The 20,692-nt window shown below is 38.8% G+C and overlaps 1 protein-coding gene across 2 annotated transcripts in view; it reads left to right on the top strand.

Annotated features, from left to right (window-relative positions):
* The first annotated feature begins 552 nt into the window (after nt 1-552).
* PAXBP1 (PAX3 and PAX7 binding protein 1) overlaps nt 553-20,692 on the top strand; it is a 33,956-nt gene continuing 13,816 nt past the window's right edge. Inside the window, exons 1-10 of one of the 2 annotated variants that reach the window (XM_067739367.1) lie at nt 553-1,203; nt 2,640-2,768; nt 7,522-7,698; nt 9,260-9,481; nt 10,008-10,111; nt 11,013-11,230; nt 11,740-11,929; nt 15,494-15,617; nt 19,022-19,121; nt 19,209-19,324. In XM_067739367.1, the coding sequence (XP_067595468.1) occupies nt 861-1,203; nt 2,640-2,768; nt 7,522-7,698; nt 9,260-9,481; nt 10,008-10,111; nt 11,013-11,230; nt 11,740-11,929; nt 15,494-15,617; nt 19,022-19,121; nt 19,209-19,324 (1,723 nt within the window). In that variant the 5' untranslated portion in view covers nt 553-860. The remainder of the gene's footprint in view (nt 1,204-2,639; nt 2,769-7,521; nt 7,699-9,259; nt 9,482-10,007; nt 10,112-11,012; nt 11,231-11,739; nt 11,930-15,493; nt 15,618-19,021; nt 19,122-19,208; nt 19,325-20,692) is intronic. The other variant, XM_067739366.1, reaches the window with a different exon arrangement.

Genomic DNA, 20,692 nt, shown 5'->3' with positions numbered 1-20,692 from the left:
TACCCGGTTCCGCCCTTGGCAGTTAAGATTGTTACTATGTGACACAAGTCTGAAATGTGTCACAACCATTTCCAACCCTCAAGTCGATTTTTCCTTCCGTTTGTTTCTGAAATCAGCCAGGTTTCGGAACTGCTAGCAAACCTGGCATTCTTTCGAAAACACCAAAAACACTTTTGCTTTCGTTGTAACAGAGGGAAGGTGGCTAAAATATCAGGCCAAGGAACATTTTATCCTAAATGAGATTCAGTGTTTTTGAAAGTGCTCGATAGCCATAAAGCTGTAGAAATACGAAGTGCTACTCAGTAGAGTTAGTTATAATTATCATACCACACCTCAGTCTCGAGAGTAACATCCTATCCGCTGGATTGCACTTTCCCTCGCCAAACCTGGCTCCGCCCCTCCTCCCTCCCCTCCTCCCTCCCCTCCTCCTCCCTCCCCTCCTCCTCCTTCTCTATTTGCCCCTCCCTGCGCTTGGCGGGAGGTTTCCTTGCGTGACTACGTAAGTGCAGAAGGCGCACTGCAGCTCCCTGGGCTGAGGGACAGCAGGGTTTACTCTGTCCTCTAATCTCTATGATCCTCTTTGTGACCCGTCGGATAGCACCGAAGTCTCAGAGTTCCATGCCGATAATCCTCCACGCCGACAGAGGACAGTGCAAACAGCTGATGTTCTCGCGAGAGGCGCGGAGTTCTCCCCAAGTACTGAGAGCGGGAGCGCAAGCGCGCTCAGGGGTGCACTGTCGCTGGAGGGAAGACGCGACTCGGCTGAAGCTTGGGGGGAGCGCGCGTGCGCCTTCGCGAGTTCTGCGCTGCCGGGGCCGCGGTGTGAGTGCCGGTGGGAGACAGACGTGCGGGCCGCGAGAATGTTCCGAAAGGCCCGGCGAGTGAACGTGCGTAAGCGGAATGACTCGGAGGAGGAGGAGCGAGAACGCGATGAGGAGCAGGAGCCGCCGCCGTTGCTGCCGCCGCCGGGCACCGGCGAAGAGCCGGGCCCCGGCGGCGGCGACAGGGCCCCCGGGGGGGAGCCGCTGCTGGGCCCGGGGCTGCCTCCGCCTTCCGCGCTGACCTCGGGCCCCGGGATTGAAGCCGGGGGCTGCTTCCCGGGAGGCGCGGAGCCCGGCAACGGGCTGAAGCCGCGCAAGAGGCCACGAGAGAACAAAGAGGTGCCCCGGGCCAGCCTGCTCAGCTTCCAGGATGAGGACGAAGGTAACCTTCGCGCTTCGACCTCCCAGATCCCGACATCCCTACCCCGCGCATCCACCTCGAGTCCCCGCATTCCCTGGGCTCCCAGCCTCAGCCCCCGGCAACGGAGCCCCTTCCCGCCCGACCCGCTGCACACTGTCCCCGCCTCCGGCCTTCTGCTCTGGCTGGGGACGTGTTCCCGCGCCGCCACCAGCCTTTTCTTAACTACCGCCTCCTTCTCATCGTCCTCCCGTGCATCTCCTATTCCTGGATCTCAGATCAGTCATTCTGAGTTTTTCAAGTGGAAATTCAGTGTTCCCTGTCCTGCTTCTTTTAACTGGCGGGTGTGTTTTAGGGAGAACTCGAGTCAGGTCCCCATACTGCTCTTGGCACGTTCTCTGAGCCCTCTGTAGGTCACCGTGCCCACCCCTTTTGCCGTTCTCGTCCTGGTTAGACATCCTTGATCGGGAAGGCCGGGTGTGTAAGGAGTACTCGGTCTGGGAACAGACGCCCGGAGTTGAAGCTCTGGTTCTGAGTCACCTGGGGCCAGTCCCTTGCGATCGCGGAGCCTCAGTTTACCCATAAAAGTAAACAGGGGTACAGATGTGCGGCCTTCCTCGCATTGACATTTGGACAATGAAGAAAGACAGTGTAATGGTATTTCAGGGCAGTTTATCCAGTCTGGTGTGAGGGGCCAGGCTGCAGTGGATTTAGATTTCTGATCGTAAATGAGCCTTAAATCTTAAACCGTTTTACCTCCCGAATTGTTGAGTGTGTGTTTATATAACCCAGTTAAGTCCATGTTATGAAGCATCTCGGTGCGGGATGCTTTCTTGTTTCCAGTAATAGGCAGTTTCTCTTTGGCTTTCCTGTTGTTTTTTATCTTAAGTTTGAGAGGAGTACAGCCACATTTTTGTTTTTAATGATACAGGGACAATTTGGCAAAGTGCGTTTGACTTTTAAAGTTTTCAAATCAAGGATGATGGATACGTCATCAAAACTTATTTTTGAAAAGTGATTAGCTCTCAGCTTAGTCTTGAAATAACAGTATGTCAGTTTGTGATGAATATAGAGTTACTCGGATTTGACAGCTCTGTAAACTAGCACCTTTTGATTTTGGATGTTTTGTTTCGGATACCTTAATAATATGATAATCAGGTGCTTTTTCGATGACTTTTTCTTCCTCCTGCAATAGATGATTCAAGGAAGACAGTAGGACACAGGACAATTTTTTGCAGTTACATGTGTTTTGCCTTTTAAAAAGTCTCAAATTGGCATTATTCCAGATTAACCTATGAAGTTGACTCAGTTTTTGAGAACCTATTACAGATTTGAAATAATTTCAAGTTATGTAATGATTTGGCGTGTATGAGTATGTATTTGGAAGAATTTGCAAGTTAGAATGGAAAACACTGTCTGAAAATGGTTACTACAGACTTCGTTTAATTTCTTTTTTTAAGAAAGTGAAGAAGTTTTCAAAGTGAAGAAATCAAGTTATAGCAAAAAGATAGTAAAATTGCTTAAGAAAGAATATAAAGAAGATCTTGAAAAATCGAAGATTAAGACAGAAATCAACTCATCAGCTGACAGTAAGTACCAAACGAATATGATTCTTTTGAAATGACAAAATGAAACTGTTTCTCACAGGGTTTGAATGGATTTGGTATATATAGTGAACTTGTTCAGTTGACTTTGTCGTTGTCAGGGGTACAAATTGAGTAACGATACAGTTCTTTTGTTTAATTATAAGACAATTGCATTGTAAATACATTTTTTAAAAAGGCAGAACTGTTGCCACAGGAATGTTTCTGCTGCAATGACTAAATTGTCTCCCAGTTTTCCTACTAGTGTTCCAATTGCTGTTGAACAGAGAAGGGAGGTTTCGCACTTAAACCTGAGATACAGGTTTATTCCTATTTGAAGGAGTACTGTGCAAATTCCCGTACTTGTATTTTGTAGAGACAAGCTTTCGATTCCTTTGGTGTTATTTACACAGTTGGTTTAATTCTTAGAGAACTTTTAGGAATGCCCTAAGTCTAATGTTGACAATACTCCCATTCAGCAGCCTCATCAGCTACACAGATGAAGACTCCTCAGTGTGTGGCCCCTGCCTGCGTTGTACAGACATCTCTCATGTCCTCTCACAATCTAAGTTAAAATTTTTAAGCAGTTATTTGTCCTTAGGAAAGTGGTTCCATTATCATATGCTAATATGAGTTATTCTCACTGCAAGTGCTTTAGGGAAATATTTTTATTTTATGGAATTAAAGGTAGAATTATTATTTCCCAGTTCTCCGCTATATGCTTAATGTGGAAAAGTATGTCCTTATATCTCAAATTTGCGATCTTATTTTGGAGACAGCATCACTTAAATGTATAACTGGACCCAGTATTTGGCAAAGTGTCCGGTGAAGTTTAACTACATTTTTTTTTAGAGGTGGGTAAAGGAATGCTTCCTAGATAAAGTGGAATTTGAAGCCGGCTTTTTGATAATTTAAATACCAAAGGCTAGGGGAGGTATGGGGATATTAAAGATTAATGTGACCTAGGCTGTTTTGGAAAAGAGCAAGTATGCCTGACAGGCCAAAGTAGACGATTTGTGGAGGAAGCGGAGGTTTAGGGTGAAAGGTACGTTGCTGACAGAATGTGAAGGATGTTTACTATCTAGTAAGGGATTTAGGGTTGCTGTTTCAGCGGCCTGCAAGATGCCGACATGATGAATGCCTTTTGAAATCTTAACCTGGTGTTAGCATGCAGCATGGATTGGCACAGGGAGAGATTGGAGGCTTAAAGCAGTTGAAATGCAAGGGCCAGCTTTAATCCATTAGTAGTGGGTTTAAAAAGGTCTCAGCTGAGCAAGACGGAGGCTTTTCCTGACTCAGTGGGAAATTGTGGATGAGTTAAAAATGTTTGCTGTGGGTGTGGGTAAAGAACTAGTAAAAGATGATTTGAGAAGTATTGCAAGGGAAGAATTGGTAGACCTAAAGTATGAGTCAGCTATTGGATTTAAAAGAAATAGTCAGATTTGAGCTTTTGTGCCAGGTGACTGAGATAATAATTATGTATGATATACAGAAATAGGGAATGCAGGTGGGAGGAGGAGGGAGGAGGGTTTTTAGGGGAACTGATTATTTTTGACTCTAGGAAGCTGCTTCATATTTTCCAGATCTCTTGAGAACCAACTGTGTACGATGAAATCGAGCAAGGAAGGTCAGGAAAAGTGAGAACTGAGAAAGGACCATTTTACTGTTAGGTTAAGAAATTGAAGCAAGTACAAGGTTTTTGAAGCCACCTTCTGTGACCTCTTCTATCTTCTACTTTCATATAACGGATTTCCTACTCACCCAATAACTCAATTAATGTCCTCCCCAAAGGTGGAGCCTCTGTGTTATATAGGTCGTCATCTCTGAAGTGATGGCGCTCTGTAGCTCTTCTCATTCATCAAATCACAATCCCGGGCTTTTCCTACCCCAGCCCTCCTTAGACAGGCAGAAGTGCATTAACTTGAAAACAAGGGTAGTATCAGTCTACTTTTGTGATATTCCTAAAATGATGAGTTTACCTTTAAACTTGAATTTGAGTGGAAATGGCCAGTGAAGATTTGGAGATGTAGGTTTAGATATGGTGCTCATTGAGGTGATCATTAAAACCAGAGTAAATGGAGTTGATGAGGGAGTAGCATAAAGGAAAAATTCCTGAGGACCAAAGACTTCTACCTGTAATAAGCATACACATAGAGAAGAGGGTTTACTGAAGAGATAAAAAGAATCATAAAGTCCAAAGGAGAAAAGATAGGAAAGTTTCAAGATGATGACTGTCAGTTGTGTGAAATAGTATCAGAAAGGTCAGGAAAAGTAAGGGCTGAGGAAGGGCTATTGGCAGGGTTGCTGTGTTCTTTTCCGGAGGAGGGCATCTGGCAAAAGAGGCTAGTTTACTTGCCAAGCTCTGTGCCTGTTTGGAGGAAGGAACATCTTTTACTAAATTGCTCAGTGATACTGTATGAATTAGCTGTGGCTGCAGCCTTTGGGTTAGTTGGTGAGCTTGGAATGGGAGAAATCAAAGGCTGTTTGCCAGGGTTGAGGCATGCAAATTGGTGAGGAAGGGGTGGGTAGCAGGTCTGCACTGCTGCTTTGGGGAGTTTGGCAGAGGGAGAAGGAAAGGACGGTAGAGAAACAATTGGGATCAAGTAGAAGTTCTTTTGCTAAAGAGAAGCCTGTGTGTCTTTGTAGACAGAAGAAAGGAGAGGGAGAGCCTGACCCCCACCTCCTTTCAGATTATGTTAAACTCTGACTCTGTCCAAGTGAGTTCACTTCCATTTTCAAATTTGGAGCAATCATAATTTCAGTTTATATATTCTTAATAATATTATGACCAAGAATTTTATCGCATTAATTTTTCAGTGTAGTTTGTTGTTTAAAATCATGTAATCATCCGAATGATACATAGCTACACTACTATTAACTATACTTCCATATATCAGTGTTTATTTCCTTGTGTTAAATGTATACTTATAAATAAAACAGCTGCAAACCTAAAAAAAAAATCATTCAAAGTAGAGAGAATATTTGTGACAGCAAGTTTCTGAAAGTAGCAGTCAAAGAAATTGAGGCACAAGAGGAGCCTAGAGAAGCTTAGTTAGCGTCTCTTTTTATAAAGCTGTCTGAAAGGATAATATATGACCAAGTCACAAAAATTCACCCGTCAGCCATGTTTTGGACTTGTATTTGCTCAATCACAAGCAAATACTTATCAACTTATTGAAACACTGAATCTTTTGAAGTCTGCAGAAATCTTTATCTGGGCATATCTGATCTAGTAAACCTTCTTGTAGTTCTGTTTTGTCTATAAAAGCCATTGATGTAGTGTAGATTGAGAGCAGAAGGAAATGGGTAGTTCTTGACTATATCTATCTTTATACATCTGATTAAACTGAGTTTTAAAATCTCATAGCCTTAGAAGTCACTTCAGAGGGAGTCTGTGGCTAATGAGGTAGGATGGTAAATTTAAAAAACTAAAGAGCCTTAAAGCAGAATGACCTAAATCTTCTCAGTAAAGCTGGGGGGTGGGGGGAGTCATTATCCCCAGCACTCTTCTTTAGGGAAGTAGAATATGGTTTGAGAAGAACTAAGAACTTTTGAAGCAGTTTTGGGGAGGGAGGGGAGCATGCTAGGGAAACAACAGAAGTTTATCTTTCATATTTAGAATGAACTTTTGTTTTACTCTTCCATTATATTCATGGTGCCTCTTGTGTGCATTGCCAGGTTCAGTACTTCAAGGTGAAAAACACTGATTTTCTGAGCTTTGCCTGGGAAGGGTGTAATAGGACTATTTAGTTATAAGTAAAGTAAACCGTTTGGTGTGAAGTAAACCACTGTAACGGTCTTGAAACTGGCCTCGGGAATGGCCTGAGAACTAGAGAGCTCTCTCCTCTGTCCACGTGGCCAAGTACGGCTACTCCACAACTCCCTTCCTAGTTTGCATGTGGTTTTTAGTGCCACCTAGTCTCTGACTTGTCTCTGTGTCCCAATTCCAGATTGCCAGAAAAATCAAGTTTAGTCACACATCCACTCTTAAACGTTCATTCATGGCAGTGGGGTCAGGGGCTTACACAGTGTAAATGTGACTTTTGGGTCTCGACCCTTCAGATGATGGGTGACAAATGGCTGTGAACTAAGATGATACCCCGTAAAGTGTTCATTACAGAGAGGTTTTTCTGGTCTGTAATCTTTGTTCTTGATAGAAAGCTGCCTCAAGTGGGCTTAGAGTTTAACGAAATACTGACATGTAAAGTGAAATAATGCTTCCAAGAGGTTTGAACAGTTACCTATGAGAGTTTAGAGGGAGAAACAGTTAGTTGATAAACTAGTAAAATTTTGATAAAATTAAAGGTAGCGAGCTTCCCTGGTGGCGCAGTGGTTGAGAGTCTGCCTGCCGATGCAGGGGACCCGGGTTCGTGCCCCGGTCCGGGAGGATCCCACGTGCCGCGGAGCGGCTGGGCCCCGTCAGCCATGGCCGCTGAGCCTGCGCGTCTGGAGCCTGTGCTCCACAACGGGAGAGGCCACAACAGTGAGAGACCCGCGTACCGCAAAAAAAAAAAAAAAAAAAAATTAAAGGTAGCGATTGGGCAGGCCTCATGCATCCCTGCGTCCCCTGTATTGTTGTTACCTCCCAATTGTGTTTATTGTGATTTATTCATTTTCACACATCAGTGGTTTTAGTTTTTTATAAACAATTAAAATAGTTCAAGCTTTAATGAATTGAGCCCATAATTGCATTAGAAGTGACTCCTTAATTTATGGATCTTGTTTTAGATATATTTTATTACTTTTTTCAAAAATGTAGGCGAACCTCCTTTGGACAAAACAGGTCATGTTAAGGACACCAGTCAAGAAGATGGAGTCATCATCAGTGAACACGGGGAAGATGAAATGGATATGGAAAGCGAGAAGGAGGAAGAAAAGCCAAAGCCTGCCGGAGCCTTTTCAAATGCTTTATCTTCTTTGAATGTTCTCCGTCCAGGTGTGTACTTGCAAATTCTCCTTAGAACTGAAGTAAGCCCTCAAGAATGAGCTGTCTGTAAAGATGGTCGTTAGGAAGGAGTTAGCAAAGTGGTGTTTCTTATGACATCCCTCTTTGAAGCCAGGTTGTTTCATTTTGCAAATACAGAAAGTAAGAAAACGAGAAACTTCCCAACTTTCCAAGTTCATTCTCAGACAGGCAGTTTTATTATCAAAGCAAATGTAGGGCTTCAAGTAAATGGTACTAAAGTCCTTTTTTTATGTATTTCAGATTAAGATTTTAACATTTTTAAGAACTGCTACCAAAGGCAAAATTGCTGCTAGTTTTATGTTCACACTTTTTTTTTCTTTAACTTTTTTATGGAAATAATTTGTAGATATATTCACTGGCTAATCAGCTTTTGAATAAATAAATTGCTTAGTAGCCAAATTTAAATTATGAAGAGTAACCATTTAATTCATTATAAAATCTAAAAATACTTATTCTGTGGGAATTCCCTAGTGCTTTCACTGCTGTGGGCCGGGGTTCAATCCCTGGTCGGGGAACTAATATCCCACAGGCTGCGCAGGGAGGCCAAAAAATAATAATAAATTAAAAAAAAATAAAATTCTTACTCTGGGTTTGTAAAGTTGTGAAAAGTTATGTATATAGTTCTAGTAGCATTCTAATTGGTACAGTCTATATGGGAAGCAGTTGGACAGTATGAATCAGTAGATTTCAAATGTTCTTAATCTTTGACCCTGTAATTCCATAGCGAGAAATTTATCCAAGGAAATAATGTTTTTATTGCAACGTTATTTGCAATGAGCAACATTTAGAAAATGTCTAGCAGGAGAGGAATGGCTTAGTAAGTTAAGGTGCATTTACATGATGGGATATTATATAGTTGTTTAAATAACAATTTGAAGAGTAGCAAGGCATTAATTTTTACTGTAGGTGAAAATGTCAATTAATTTGATTATGTAGTAGATTATGCTTTATTGAGTGAATGTTGTAAACCACTAAAAATTATGTTTATGCAAAACAACATGGGAAAAAGCTTATGTTTTAATATGAAGAAAAAATTAGATACAGAATTATATATTCAGTGTGCTTACAGGTCAACTGAAAACTATTTGCAAGAGAAATATACTATAAATCTAATAGTGTTTTTTAGGGTGTAAGATTGTAGATACCTTTTTTGTTTTTATTTGTTTTCTGGTTTAGTAATAAATGTGATTTTATTGCTTTCGTGTACTTCTTAAAAATGAAAAAATATACCATTAAAATAAAACTGCTTTGGTGGATTTTCCCTTCCCCCCCTTCCTGTACATATTGCCATTATATATATTTCTTAGTTTCCCTAGCGACTTTTACTTTCATTTACACTAAACTAAAAATAAATCAGTTGTTTTGCAGGCACAGTTTGGGAAGGGGGCCGGGGATGCCAGCAGATAACATTAGAACATCACTGTGACAAGGTTGTCTTGATGAGATTCACTTATCTTTCGTATTTTCAAGAAAATAGAAACTTTATTCCCTAATAATTGCATAGTTTATAATCCTCACCATTTGTTTCCAGGAGAAATTCCAGATGCAGCTTTTATACACGCTGCAAGGAAAAAGCGTCAGATGGCCCGGGAATTGGGAGATTTCACTCCTCATGATAGTGAGCCTGGTAAAGGCCGCCTTGTTAGAGAAGATGAGAATGATGCCAGTGACGACGAAGACGATGATGAGAAACGCCGTATAGTTTTTTCTGTGAAAGAAAAATCACAAAGGCAGAAAATTGCGGAGGAAATAGGTAACTTGATTTAATGGGACAGTAAGCCTGTTTCATTGCTATTAAATATAATTTGATACTACAATCAGATAAAAAGTACCTATACTTATTTAACTATGTTTAATGGTAGAGAACTGTTCTTGCTTGGGTGTAAGTGTCTTATTGGAAGTTTTTGAAAAGTGTAGCATGATTTTGGTAGCTAGTGTCTGTTGAGCACTGTGTGACCAGTATTGTGCTAAGCACGTAACATACATAAATATATGTAATTGGCTCTTCATTCTTAGGAGGCATTAGGTTTCCAGAGGTTAGGAAACTCATCTGAGGTTTTAATTGTTACATTGATACTGCCTTTTGCTTAAGGTATGCTGTGTGTTAAAACAAGCAAAAGCAGAAGTATCAAATGTGGGAGAGATCATAATAGACATTTTAACTTCAGTAAGATTGAGTTAATGCCAATAGTTTTGCTTGATTTTTGTGAAATATCATGGTAGCATCTCTTCCCTCACTGTTTTTTTGGAATTATTTACTTCGCTGCTTATGGCTATAGGTATTGAGGGGAGTGATGATGATGCTTTAGTAACTGGAGAACAAGATGAAGAGCTCAGCCGATGGGAACAGGAGCAGATAAGAAAAGGAATTAATATCCCTCAGGTAAGAACCAAAGAATTAAACTTCAAAAATTAAAAAAAAAGAAATTAAAAAAAATTTTAGCTTATTTTGTTAAAGTAAAAACATATTGCACATTGAACTGATCCTTTGTCATTCATTCAAGTAACATAATGAGGGAAAATTATATAAAGTTATGTATCCAGTAAGCTGTTAGAAGAAACTATATTATATTTTGCCTTTTACCATCCAAATGATGGAAGAATTTCTGGTTTCTTAGGTAACTGTTTCTCTAACTGGTCCTTCAGCCGGCAGCATCATATGGAAGCTTGTTAGAAATGCAAATTCTCACCCTCCCGAGTGAGACCTAGTGAATGAGAAACCCTGGGGGTGGGGCCCTGCCATCTGTTTAACAAGTCCTCTGGGCGATTCTGTTGCTCCTAAAGTTTGGAAGCCACTGTATAGATAAGGTGTTTCTTTCCTATAGAGCTCTTTTTTTTCTGACTTTAAAAATTATTTTGTAGAAGATGGATTTCTCAGGAATGCAAAAATCTTATTGTAGATGAAAAATATCTTCCTCAATAGTTGTAACAATTTATTTTATAGAAGTAAGTAGTACAGCGGAAATACCACATAAAATTTTTTTTGTTGCTCGTGTTTTGACACAATTTAATGTCCCTAACTCTAAACTTCGTTATTGTTTTCCCGAAAGTTACTAGAAATGAATCCAGTAATCGCATAGGAATTAGAAATGAATCCAGCCCTACTTTTATCTGATTTTGAGGAGCTCTGCAATTACTTATTTTAGTTACATACTATTTGGAAAATGGGTGTAGTTTATATTGTTAGTGGTTTTTTTGTTTGTTTGTTTAACACTAAAGGCATGGGATTTTTCTTTTCATAGTTTCAGCTACTAGTTTTAATATACATCCCATTTCTTTTCTAGGTTCAAGCAAGTCAGCCCACTGAAGTGAACATGTACTACCAGAACACTTACCAGACAATGCCTTACGGTTCATCCTATGGCATTCCTTATAGTTACACAGCCTACGGATCATCCGATGCCAAATCTCAAAAAACAGATAATACAGTCCCTTTCAAAACTCCCAGTAATGAGATGACTCCCGTTACTATTGATTTGGTAAAGAAACAGCTTAAAGACAGGTAGGGCAGATCAACTTCTTAAAGACCTGTCCTCTAGCTTTCCGTTCCCTCAGGCAACATGTAGTCTGGGGTAGCAGATGCAGAATATCGGCAAAGAAGATTCACTGGCCTGTCTTCAAAAGCTAAACAGAAGATGACTTCATACTTTGTTCTGCTACCTTCTTGGATTACTTCTGTGGAAGCCTCGAAAAGTTTTTAAAAATACCACTCCGTGATCTTGTTGAAGACAGTTCTGAATTTGCACCTCTTGGACTCTGAAAAAGTGTAGTCAAGATATGGGGGGAAAAACAAAACAGTGAGATTTTGGTTAGCCCACCAAATAACTTTATGTGAAGTCTGTAAACTGCCGTTTTTTTGAGGAAAAGAGCAGTACAGATGAAAAGATCCACTCCAAGCATTTTTATATTCTAATAGTGGAACTAAATGCATTATTATAAATATTGCAAGAGTCCTGACAGCATAGACTTTCAGATGTAAATGTGTTATATTTATCCTTTTCTGTTCTTAAGGTTGGACTCCATGAAAGAACTGCACAAAACAAATCGACAGCAGCATGAGAAACATCTGCAAAGCCGAGTGGACTCCACCAGGGCTATTGAAAGATTAGAAGGGTCTTCTGGGGGTATTGGTGAACGGTATAAATTTTTGCAAGAAATGCGAGGGTATGTCCAAGACTTGCTTGAGTGTTTCAGTGAAAAGGTAAGAATGCAAAAATATTAATCTCTTTGAATAAGGCAAAATTAAGGAGGTCTAGATTTCTGTATTTCTCAGAAAATATCCACTGAATTCAACTTTAGAAGTGATGAAAAGTCATGCTTCATTTTCTCCACTTCATTAACAACCTTCTATCTTGGGGTAATCTAGTGCCTTGTAGAAAACAAAAAAAGATAATTCAAAGCATATTTAAATAAGACTTTGGCAAATCCTGCCTTAATTTAATGGTAGATTATTGGCCTGTCCTGAATTATTAAAATATAAGGGACTCATGAAATTTTCTTTTTTATGGTTCAGATCTAAACTTGCCTTTAAACTGTTTCTACAAGTAATTCCAAATATGCATAAAGTTGTAATATTTTATTAGCTTTTTTTACCCTAGATAAAGTTGATTGCCATTGCTGCTAATAGCTTTCATCTAAATAAGCCTGTGCTTTATCCATTTCAGAAACCATTCATTGGCCATAATTTCTGTTAAGGTCTCATTTCTTCCAAGTTCATTTTTTTTAGTATGACAGTCAGTTGGCACAATTATTTGCATCCTATTGTACCATTTGTTTGCATTTTTTGTTAGCTGCCCGCGGAATCCTTTTCTCAAACAGCCTTTTAATTGATTTTTCTTTAAGATAAATGTTATTGTTTGATGCATTGGTTTATAGGCATCTGTGGACTTCACAGCCTTTTCTTTAAAAAAAAGTAAAATCATGGTGCTTTTGAATATCCTGTCTCTATAAACTTGCAAGTGATACAGGATTAGAAGGCACATTTTCTGTTATTCTTGGCCATATGAATTAGCATAGAATCGGTAAGCATACAGTATTTTAACTTTTTATTATCTCCGTTGATTACTTCAGTATCTTAAGGCCAAAGGCTGGCTAAAGAACAGTGCCAAACTGTGTCTTCCAAATGGATCTTAATGGTTCCAGCCAGTCTGTCAGATCCACCAAGTCTTCTCTGAAGGATTCATGTTCTTGTCCTTATCACCTGATTTCTGGAGAAGCAGCTACATTCTAAGCTATGATATCCCTTGTGGCAGATCTGTGGCTTAGGGTGACAAATACAGGGGTGAGAAAGAAACATAGGTTTGACTGCAGAGGGGCTGGAGTCAAGAGAAGTGGACATAAATGTCGGACTTGGCAGTTGTGTCCTTCCTACTAATAAAGCCCGTATGAGCCCGGGGGACATGGTGCCGAGAGCAGGTCTAATAACCTTTTGTGACTAGAGAAAGGATCTCTGTCTTAAACCATACTTTGTAAGTGAGATTTGTCCCCGTGGAGCTTTTTCTTGAAGTATCTGGGTCTTTGCTTTGCAACTTACTTGAGTAAACTTACACGCTTGTAATTGCAAACTGAACTCTTAAAAAATATCGACAGTAATATGATCAACTAGATTGTACCATTCTTGAGAGTTAAAGAGACTAGTAGAATATCTAGTTCATATAGTTTTCAATTGCTTACTATTTTAAAAACACTTAGTGTACTTTATCTCTCCTTGATTACCCTGTTCCTAGGGAAGTATCCCTCAGACTGTGCTGATAGGTTTTTACAGAGTCACTTAGATAAATGTTTATGGAGCAGATCTTAAACGTATCTATTATATAGTGACTACAGTTTAATTAAAAGAGAAGTAGATAATTCCCTTTTAAAGATGAGTATTTCATTTTGACAGTTTCATATGCATTTGATTTTATTGAGTCTGCTGCTGAGTTAATAATGTCATAAGTTGTCATTTTGGAAATACTGAGGAATAATTGGATAGATTTGAATATTCATTCCAGTTATACTATAAAAATATTGTTTCAGGGTAAGACCATCAAAATAGAAACACTCTTGTTTTTTTCTCTTTTGTTATAAAAGTTCAAGTGGTTTTGAACTTAGATTTTTAATTATTTTGCAGATTATTTTAACTTTACATTGTTTTGTTTTTCTGCAGTCATCTTCCTTCTGTGTTCTTTGTCTTAAATTTGGACTTGAAATAATGATAGTCAATAACAATTTCCAGTTTGGAGAGGGTAAAGAAATTGTCATGGTGCACTCTTGAGATAAATTAGTATTGTTAAGAAACATGAATGAGAGCCGAAAATGTGTTTTAGGGCTTTTATTCTCAGTAGAATTTTCTCTGGGCTTTGTTAAAAGGCATTTTAATTACCTAAACAGGAAAATCACGTTATCGGAATTTTAACTATAAATTGAGTAATTAAGGTTCTGTCTGATGCAACCTCAGGCGTGCAGCTCTTATAGTAGAGGAGTGTTAATAATCTCCAGGACTAAAGGAATGCATAGGTACATTTGTCTTTAGTCCTGCACAGTTTGAAAAAATGAGGGGGTAGGTAAGTGTAAGTCACAATAATATGACAGTAATTGCTTCAAAAATCGATTCTAGTTAATTTTAGAGTCTGTGGGCTCAGCTCATATCACCAAGATGAATCAGTGCAGATTTGGGGACATTGTTGCCCATGGTGTGGCATATTAAAGAATAAAATAACTCCATCAGTTTGACCTTTCTGTAAACATTGGCTGCTTTTGCAATGGGATCATGCAAGTGTATAAAACTGCTTTTATTACAGACATCTTTGTATTCCACCTGCCTTTTTTTATTTTCCATTTACAGTCTGTTCAGTTCAGGACGCTGCTATAACACTTGGTGCCAGTGTTCCCAAACTCTAATGTGTTTTTTCATTTGCACTAACCATCAGGAAACTAGAATTTCTGGTTTCCTCAGGTATGTGTAGTGGTTGTCAGCGTTTGTGAGAGTTTCATAGCATTTGGTTATAGCATAGGTATTTATAAAGAGAACATTTTCTGGTTTTTCCTTTTAAGTTAGGTGTCATTCCGTAAGCTTTTTGTATTCCATATGAACCAAGTGAATGCTTAGCTGTGGCTATTAACCTGGAAAAATTTGTTGACTTTGTAAACTGACAATTTATGCAAAGAATTTTGTTATTTTACTTACAAATATGGAGAAATTTAAACATTTGATAGGAAGAGAAGAACTTTCTGAGTTTTAGATAGATTGATTTTAGACAGGTTAGTGGTAGCTAGAAATTTTATTCACCATATTAATTAATGTGAATGAATGCAGTTCACGTTTTAAATGTGTAATAAAGCCATAAAGGTGCCTTTGCATCTTTTGGTATTACACGGCAATAATGGTTTATTTTAAACTACAGAAATTGGCAAGGGAGATCATGCTGCTAGAAAGTTAAAAATGGACTTTTAAAAAGGACTTTCAAGTACTTTATTCTAAAAGAAGCACTAAAATTTCTGACAATTCTTTACTCACTCTCTTTACTAATGTTAAAGTGTTTAACCTAACCAAACTTTTGCTCCAATAACTAGGCACTGGACATTATAGCTCCATATACGGAATAAAAGAAGAAGTGGTGTTTCCCAGAAATCATAAAACTGAATTACTATTTGTGTTTCATTGAGAGTTCATGATTATTCTGTCCAGAGGGTACTTTTTCAGAAATCCGGAAATAATATGGAACCCTCAAATATATAAGCAGCTGAGGAGTTTGGTGTTACGGAGTGTGTTGTATTTTTACAGGTGCCACTGATTAATGAACTTGAATCAGCAATACATCAGCTGTACAAACAGCGAGCTTCCCGCCTTGTCCAAAGACGACAAGATGATATTAAAGATGAATCTTCGGAGTTTTCAAGCCATTCAAGTCAGTCCATCTTGAAGGTTTTTATTATTCATTAAACAACCTTGTTTACTTAGTGCATCCTAATTGAAAATTAGACGTCTCAGAGCATTTTTTCTTTTTAAAGAAACAAATTTCCTTGCTCTTGTGTCAGGTAGATCTAAAATTAGCATGTGCTTGGATTGTGTTTAAGAAAATATAGCTTTGCGAAGGAACTCAAATCATGTACTAATATTCTATCGATCTTATTCTTCTTTGGGCATTCTTTCATTCTTTATAGTAAAGACATCATCAGTATTTTATCTTAAAACCAGTACCTATTTGGCCCTAACTGATTTTCCCCCCATTTTAACACCAATACAAACGCTGTTGTTGATCACAACAAAGGTTTTGAGTTAGGGGCTGGGAAATTCTGTATGGGAGAGGGGGCTTTATTACATAACAAATGGTACAACTCCAAGATGAGGGGAGTTTTGAGCTTCACCCCTTAGATAAAGCAAAATGTTTTGTATTTAAAATTCTTTTGTATTTTCTAGTTTGCCTCATATAGTGGGGTTTTTTTTTAGTAAGTCAGTTGGTGCCTACACTTTTTGAAATTTTAGTGTAAAAATTTGGAGATTTAATTTATATTCCTTTCATTATGATATGTGTTATGGAAAACCAAAATTAATTGGAAACCTCTTATTAAATAGTTGAGCTGAAATTCTTTAACCAGACGTTTTAAACATTTTAATTCTGCTTTTTCATTGCCCTCTTATATTCTTGGGTGCTGTAATAGGAATTTTCCTACGTTGGATTTCTCATGGCTTCTTTTGTCATCTCTTCGGTCCCTATGTCAGCAGTTCTTAAGTGGAAGTGTACATCAGAATTACCCATGATGTTAATTTAAAATGCGGATTTCTTGGTCCTGTCCCCAGAGATTCTTGCCAGGTCTTGGATGGTGTCCAGTAATCTGCATATTAAACAACCACCCCAGGTGTTCCAAGTGCAGAGGGCCCTGTTATTCTTTCTGAAAACAATGCTTTGTCATATAGCGTGTCCTCTAAATTAGAGAGACCTTGAATCCCTGAGAAAGCATTCTCCTGTGTGCTGGATGGGCTTTGGAGCATCGTAAAGAGGTGGTAACATGGCCGTCAGATGAGTCAGACTCAGATGTAAGCCACATGAATGGCTTTGACCTTCTGTTTTTGCCGTACACGTTTAAATTGGATTAGTGCCATCTGGGGCACCTAAATAACTAATGCATCCCGCCCAAATCACTTTTGATCCAGACAGAACCAGATTTCTGGGGCAAATTACAGGTAATCATTGTACCTATGACGGGAAGTAATTTCCTTTTAAGTTAAACGGTTGGGTGAGCCATGCATTTCATCAAATGCTTTTTCCTGCCTATAATCTGTTCTTTACAATTTGGAGGTATTTACTGATATGGAATTTGAAGTAAGGGTTGAATGATGGATGTTAATTAGATTGATAGCTGCAAAGAAGTGAAAGGTAATGAGAAAGTGAAAAGTATTTTCCTAGAGGGAGTATTCATTAATTGCCAAACATTTGAGAAAAATTGCATGGGGTACTGAAGTATGGATTCTTTTTCTGATCTTTTTTTAAAGAAACAAAAATACAGCCAGAAATTCATTTGTTTAGATTTGTAAACACTTATCACAGTTACTGCATATAATTCTGACCGAAGTGAGGGAGGCTATCTCTCGAGTCATCTACTCTCTTATATCTCCCTCAGTATATATTTTACAAAATCTGTAAATATAATAACATTTTAAGTATTTATTATAGTAGAGAATTTTCTTTAAAATATTTCTTTAATGAAGGGTAGCTCTTAAAGAGGCAGGAATCATTTCTGTAGTTTGGGACTTTTTAGCCAATTCATCTATGGTGTGTAGTGGAGTTCCAGTTGAGGTAGAGCTGGGGCATTTTGTTTACTGATCTTTTTTTGTAATTTGAACTCTGGAACATACTTCCTAACATCCAAGCTATTTTGGAATATGAATGAAAAATTCAGTAAAAGAGTCAACTTTTAAAAGTAGTAGGATCTAGGATAGTTAGGATACACCGAAGTGGATACCAGCTCATTTTTGGTTTTATTTTTCCTGTTGTTGCTATCAGTGACACATCTTTGATATCAGGAAAAAAACTATGGAAAAGCCTTAAATTGACGTCTTTCATTTTGCACGTGATCTCCCCCTCCCCCGCCACCACCCTTTGGGTTTTGTGCTTCTCGTTACTATCCCATGTAATACAGAATATCTCCATAGCGTAGAACTTAAGTGTAGACATGAGGAAGCGTCACAGACAGATGTTTGCCCCACTCTTCCTTCTACCCTAGGCAAGAGATTCGAAGATTCTTCTCTGGAGAAAGAGAGTGGGTCCAGAGAAAAGACTATAACATCTGGGGGCCCCAACAGAAAGTTGACTTGTACCCGGGATCTGATGGAGATGCCCCTGCTAGACAGCTCCCACCTACATCCACAAAACTTCCAGTCTCATTCTTACGTAGGAGGTAGTTAATGATCATGGTGATCAACACAAGCAGTTAGAACCAAAGGGACTGAGGAAACAAAGACAATGCAGGTGACGGGAGAAAATTTAAAACATAATTGCTGTCCTCAGGGAGATGTTGGAAGGGATCCTACGCGTAGCACAAGTAGAGGATGCTATAGAAAAGGAATGTTCTAAGAAGAATAGCTGTATCTCAGAAACTAAACACGTGGTAAGTGAAATATAAATTTAAATAGGAAGGTTGAAAGCTAAAGCTAGAAAATTGCCCTAGAAATTAAAAAAAGAGAGATGGAAAATAGGGGAAAAAAGAAATAAGGGAATTGTGCTTTGAAAGTAGGGTTTGAGAAAGCACAACTTGGTCCTATCAGATATGATTTTCAGTCTATATGTTGATTCTGCCCTTGTTCTTAAAATAGTAATAGAGAATAAATTTCTACAAAGAAAAATTAGAATGAAATAGAATAAATGATTAAACTCCTGCAACAAAGCTGTTTTTTCATCCTTCCTACTTGTGTCTCTGCTGTCATATCATTCAACATGTGATGCCTAAGTTCGTCCTTAAAAAAGTAATGTATTATTTTTCCCTTTACACAAGTAATTTAGATTTTTAATTTATTTGGTCATCATGATAGCATAAACTAGTTCTGTTACTTAGACATAAGAACAGGGATTAAGCCCATTTGCATTTGTGTAGTGTTGTTGAACTCTCCATTTATTTTTCTCTTCCTTTTCGTGGGAACACAGATTAATACTGAGATTTGCTCTAAACTAGAAAACTATCCAGTTTATCGGTTACTGCAGAATCCTGCTGTTGAGATTAGAAAGCAGTCTATCATTATGGCTTATTCTGTGCAAACTCTTTCCTCAAGATTGCTGAAGGAAGGCTTTTAATTTTAACCATCGTTGTTTTACAGATAAAGCTCTGATGGCGCCAAATCTTGATTCCTTTGGACGAGATCGGGCACTGTATCAAGAGCACGCAAAACGGCGGATTGCAGAACGGGAGGCGAGAAGGTAATTCTACAGACGCTTGCTGTTGGTTTGTTTGTGAAGGGAGGAGTCTCTTTTATCTGGTTTGGGAACTTGATATTTGTTATTTAGGACTCGTCGTAGACAAGCCAGAGAGCAAACCGGTAAGATGGCAGATCACCTTGAAGGCCTGTCCAGTGATGACGAAGAAACATCTACAGATATTACAAATTTCAATCTGGAAAAAGGTTAGACATTTATTTGGAAATGAGATTCACTGTCAATGTGCTTTCTCCTTGGCTGTGGTTTCTACCATGAAATAATTTGAAGTTTTGTGGCCTCTGCTTTAGAACTAGGCACTCTGGTTTAATTATTAAAACTCGCACCCATTTTTATTGAGGAGTTCTCAAAATTAGGGGTAACACTTTGTTGTGGGGTTCATCTAGTACTTGCATTATAAATGATATCACTCTTTGAATCACAGAATTTTAAAAGTGACAAGAAAATGTTTCAGATCCCAGGGGCAGCCCTAATGCAGCCTGTCTGGTCTAGAAAGGTAAAGGTTGGCAGTAGGGCATTCAGCCCTGAAGGGAATTCCTGATTTTGGGAGCCCCGAATAATTCAGTCAAGAGGAATAGTTAGTTCTGTTACATGAAGACCTTTCCAGAAGGATCCCCTAGTAAAAGTCTTTATTTCCCACCACTGGCTGTGATTATTTGGAATTGTAGTGACTGCGAGCCCTTTGGAACTTAGTTGGATAAGCTTATTTTTTTCTCCCACTCTTTTTACAGTGAACATTTCCAAACATACGGAAAACTGGAAGGAATAGCACAGTGATCACCCATATACACCTGTCACCCATATTCAGCAATTCTTACCGTCGTTTAGCCAAGTTTGCTTTGGATTTGTGTGTGTTTTGCTGAAACATTTGAAATTAACTTACGGACATCGTGGCACTTCCCTCTAAAAACTTTAACATCTTTAATGTCTTCTTTAAAAAAAAAAAAAAAAAAAAAGGATGCTTTTCTACCTAACTGCCACACTGTTGTCACACCTGCGAAAATTACCTAGAAGTTTTAGTATCATGTCTGCATTCAGTTTTCCTCCGTAACAGCCCCCCGCAACCCCGCCCAGAATTCCTGGGACCGTTTCTGTTACTCTGTATCTTCTAAACCTGGATCCACACAAGGTTCCTGCATCGCACTTGGTTGTTACATCTTTTTATGTAGAATTAGTGAATATCATGATACCTTATACACATACACACACCCCTTTCTTTATTTGTTTAAGGCATTAACTTCCTGAAGAGACCAGGCCACTTATCTTGTAAAACGTCCTACATTCTAAATTTGTCTGTTTCCTCATGGTTTTCACTTGTTCTTCCAGTCGCTATATTTCTTGTAAACTGGAAGTTAAGTCTTGATTAGATTCAGGTTAAAGCTTTTTTGGCAAGAATGCTTCACACAAGATGCTGTTACCAGCATGATACCAGATGGCAAATGTTAGGTTGCCCACTATTAGTGGTGTTAACATGGATCTTGAGAAGCAGGTTGTCACGACTTGGTCTCCTCGTTATAAAGAGTCTGCTGTTCCAAGTCATATGGAGCGTTAAATAA

This window comes from Pseudorca crassidens, chromosome 5 (assembly GCF_039906515.1).
Source record: "Pseudorca crassidens isolate mPseCra1 chromosome 5, mPseCra1.hap1, whole genome shotgun sequence".
Classification (NCBI taxonomy): domain Eukaryota; kingdom Metazoa; phylum Chordata; class Mammalia; order Artiodactyla; family Delphinidae; genus Pseudorca; species Pseudorca crassidens.
This window is presented reverse-complemented; position numbering and strand designations above follow the sequence as displayed.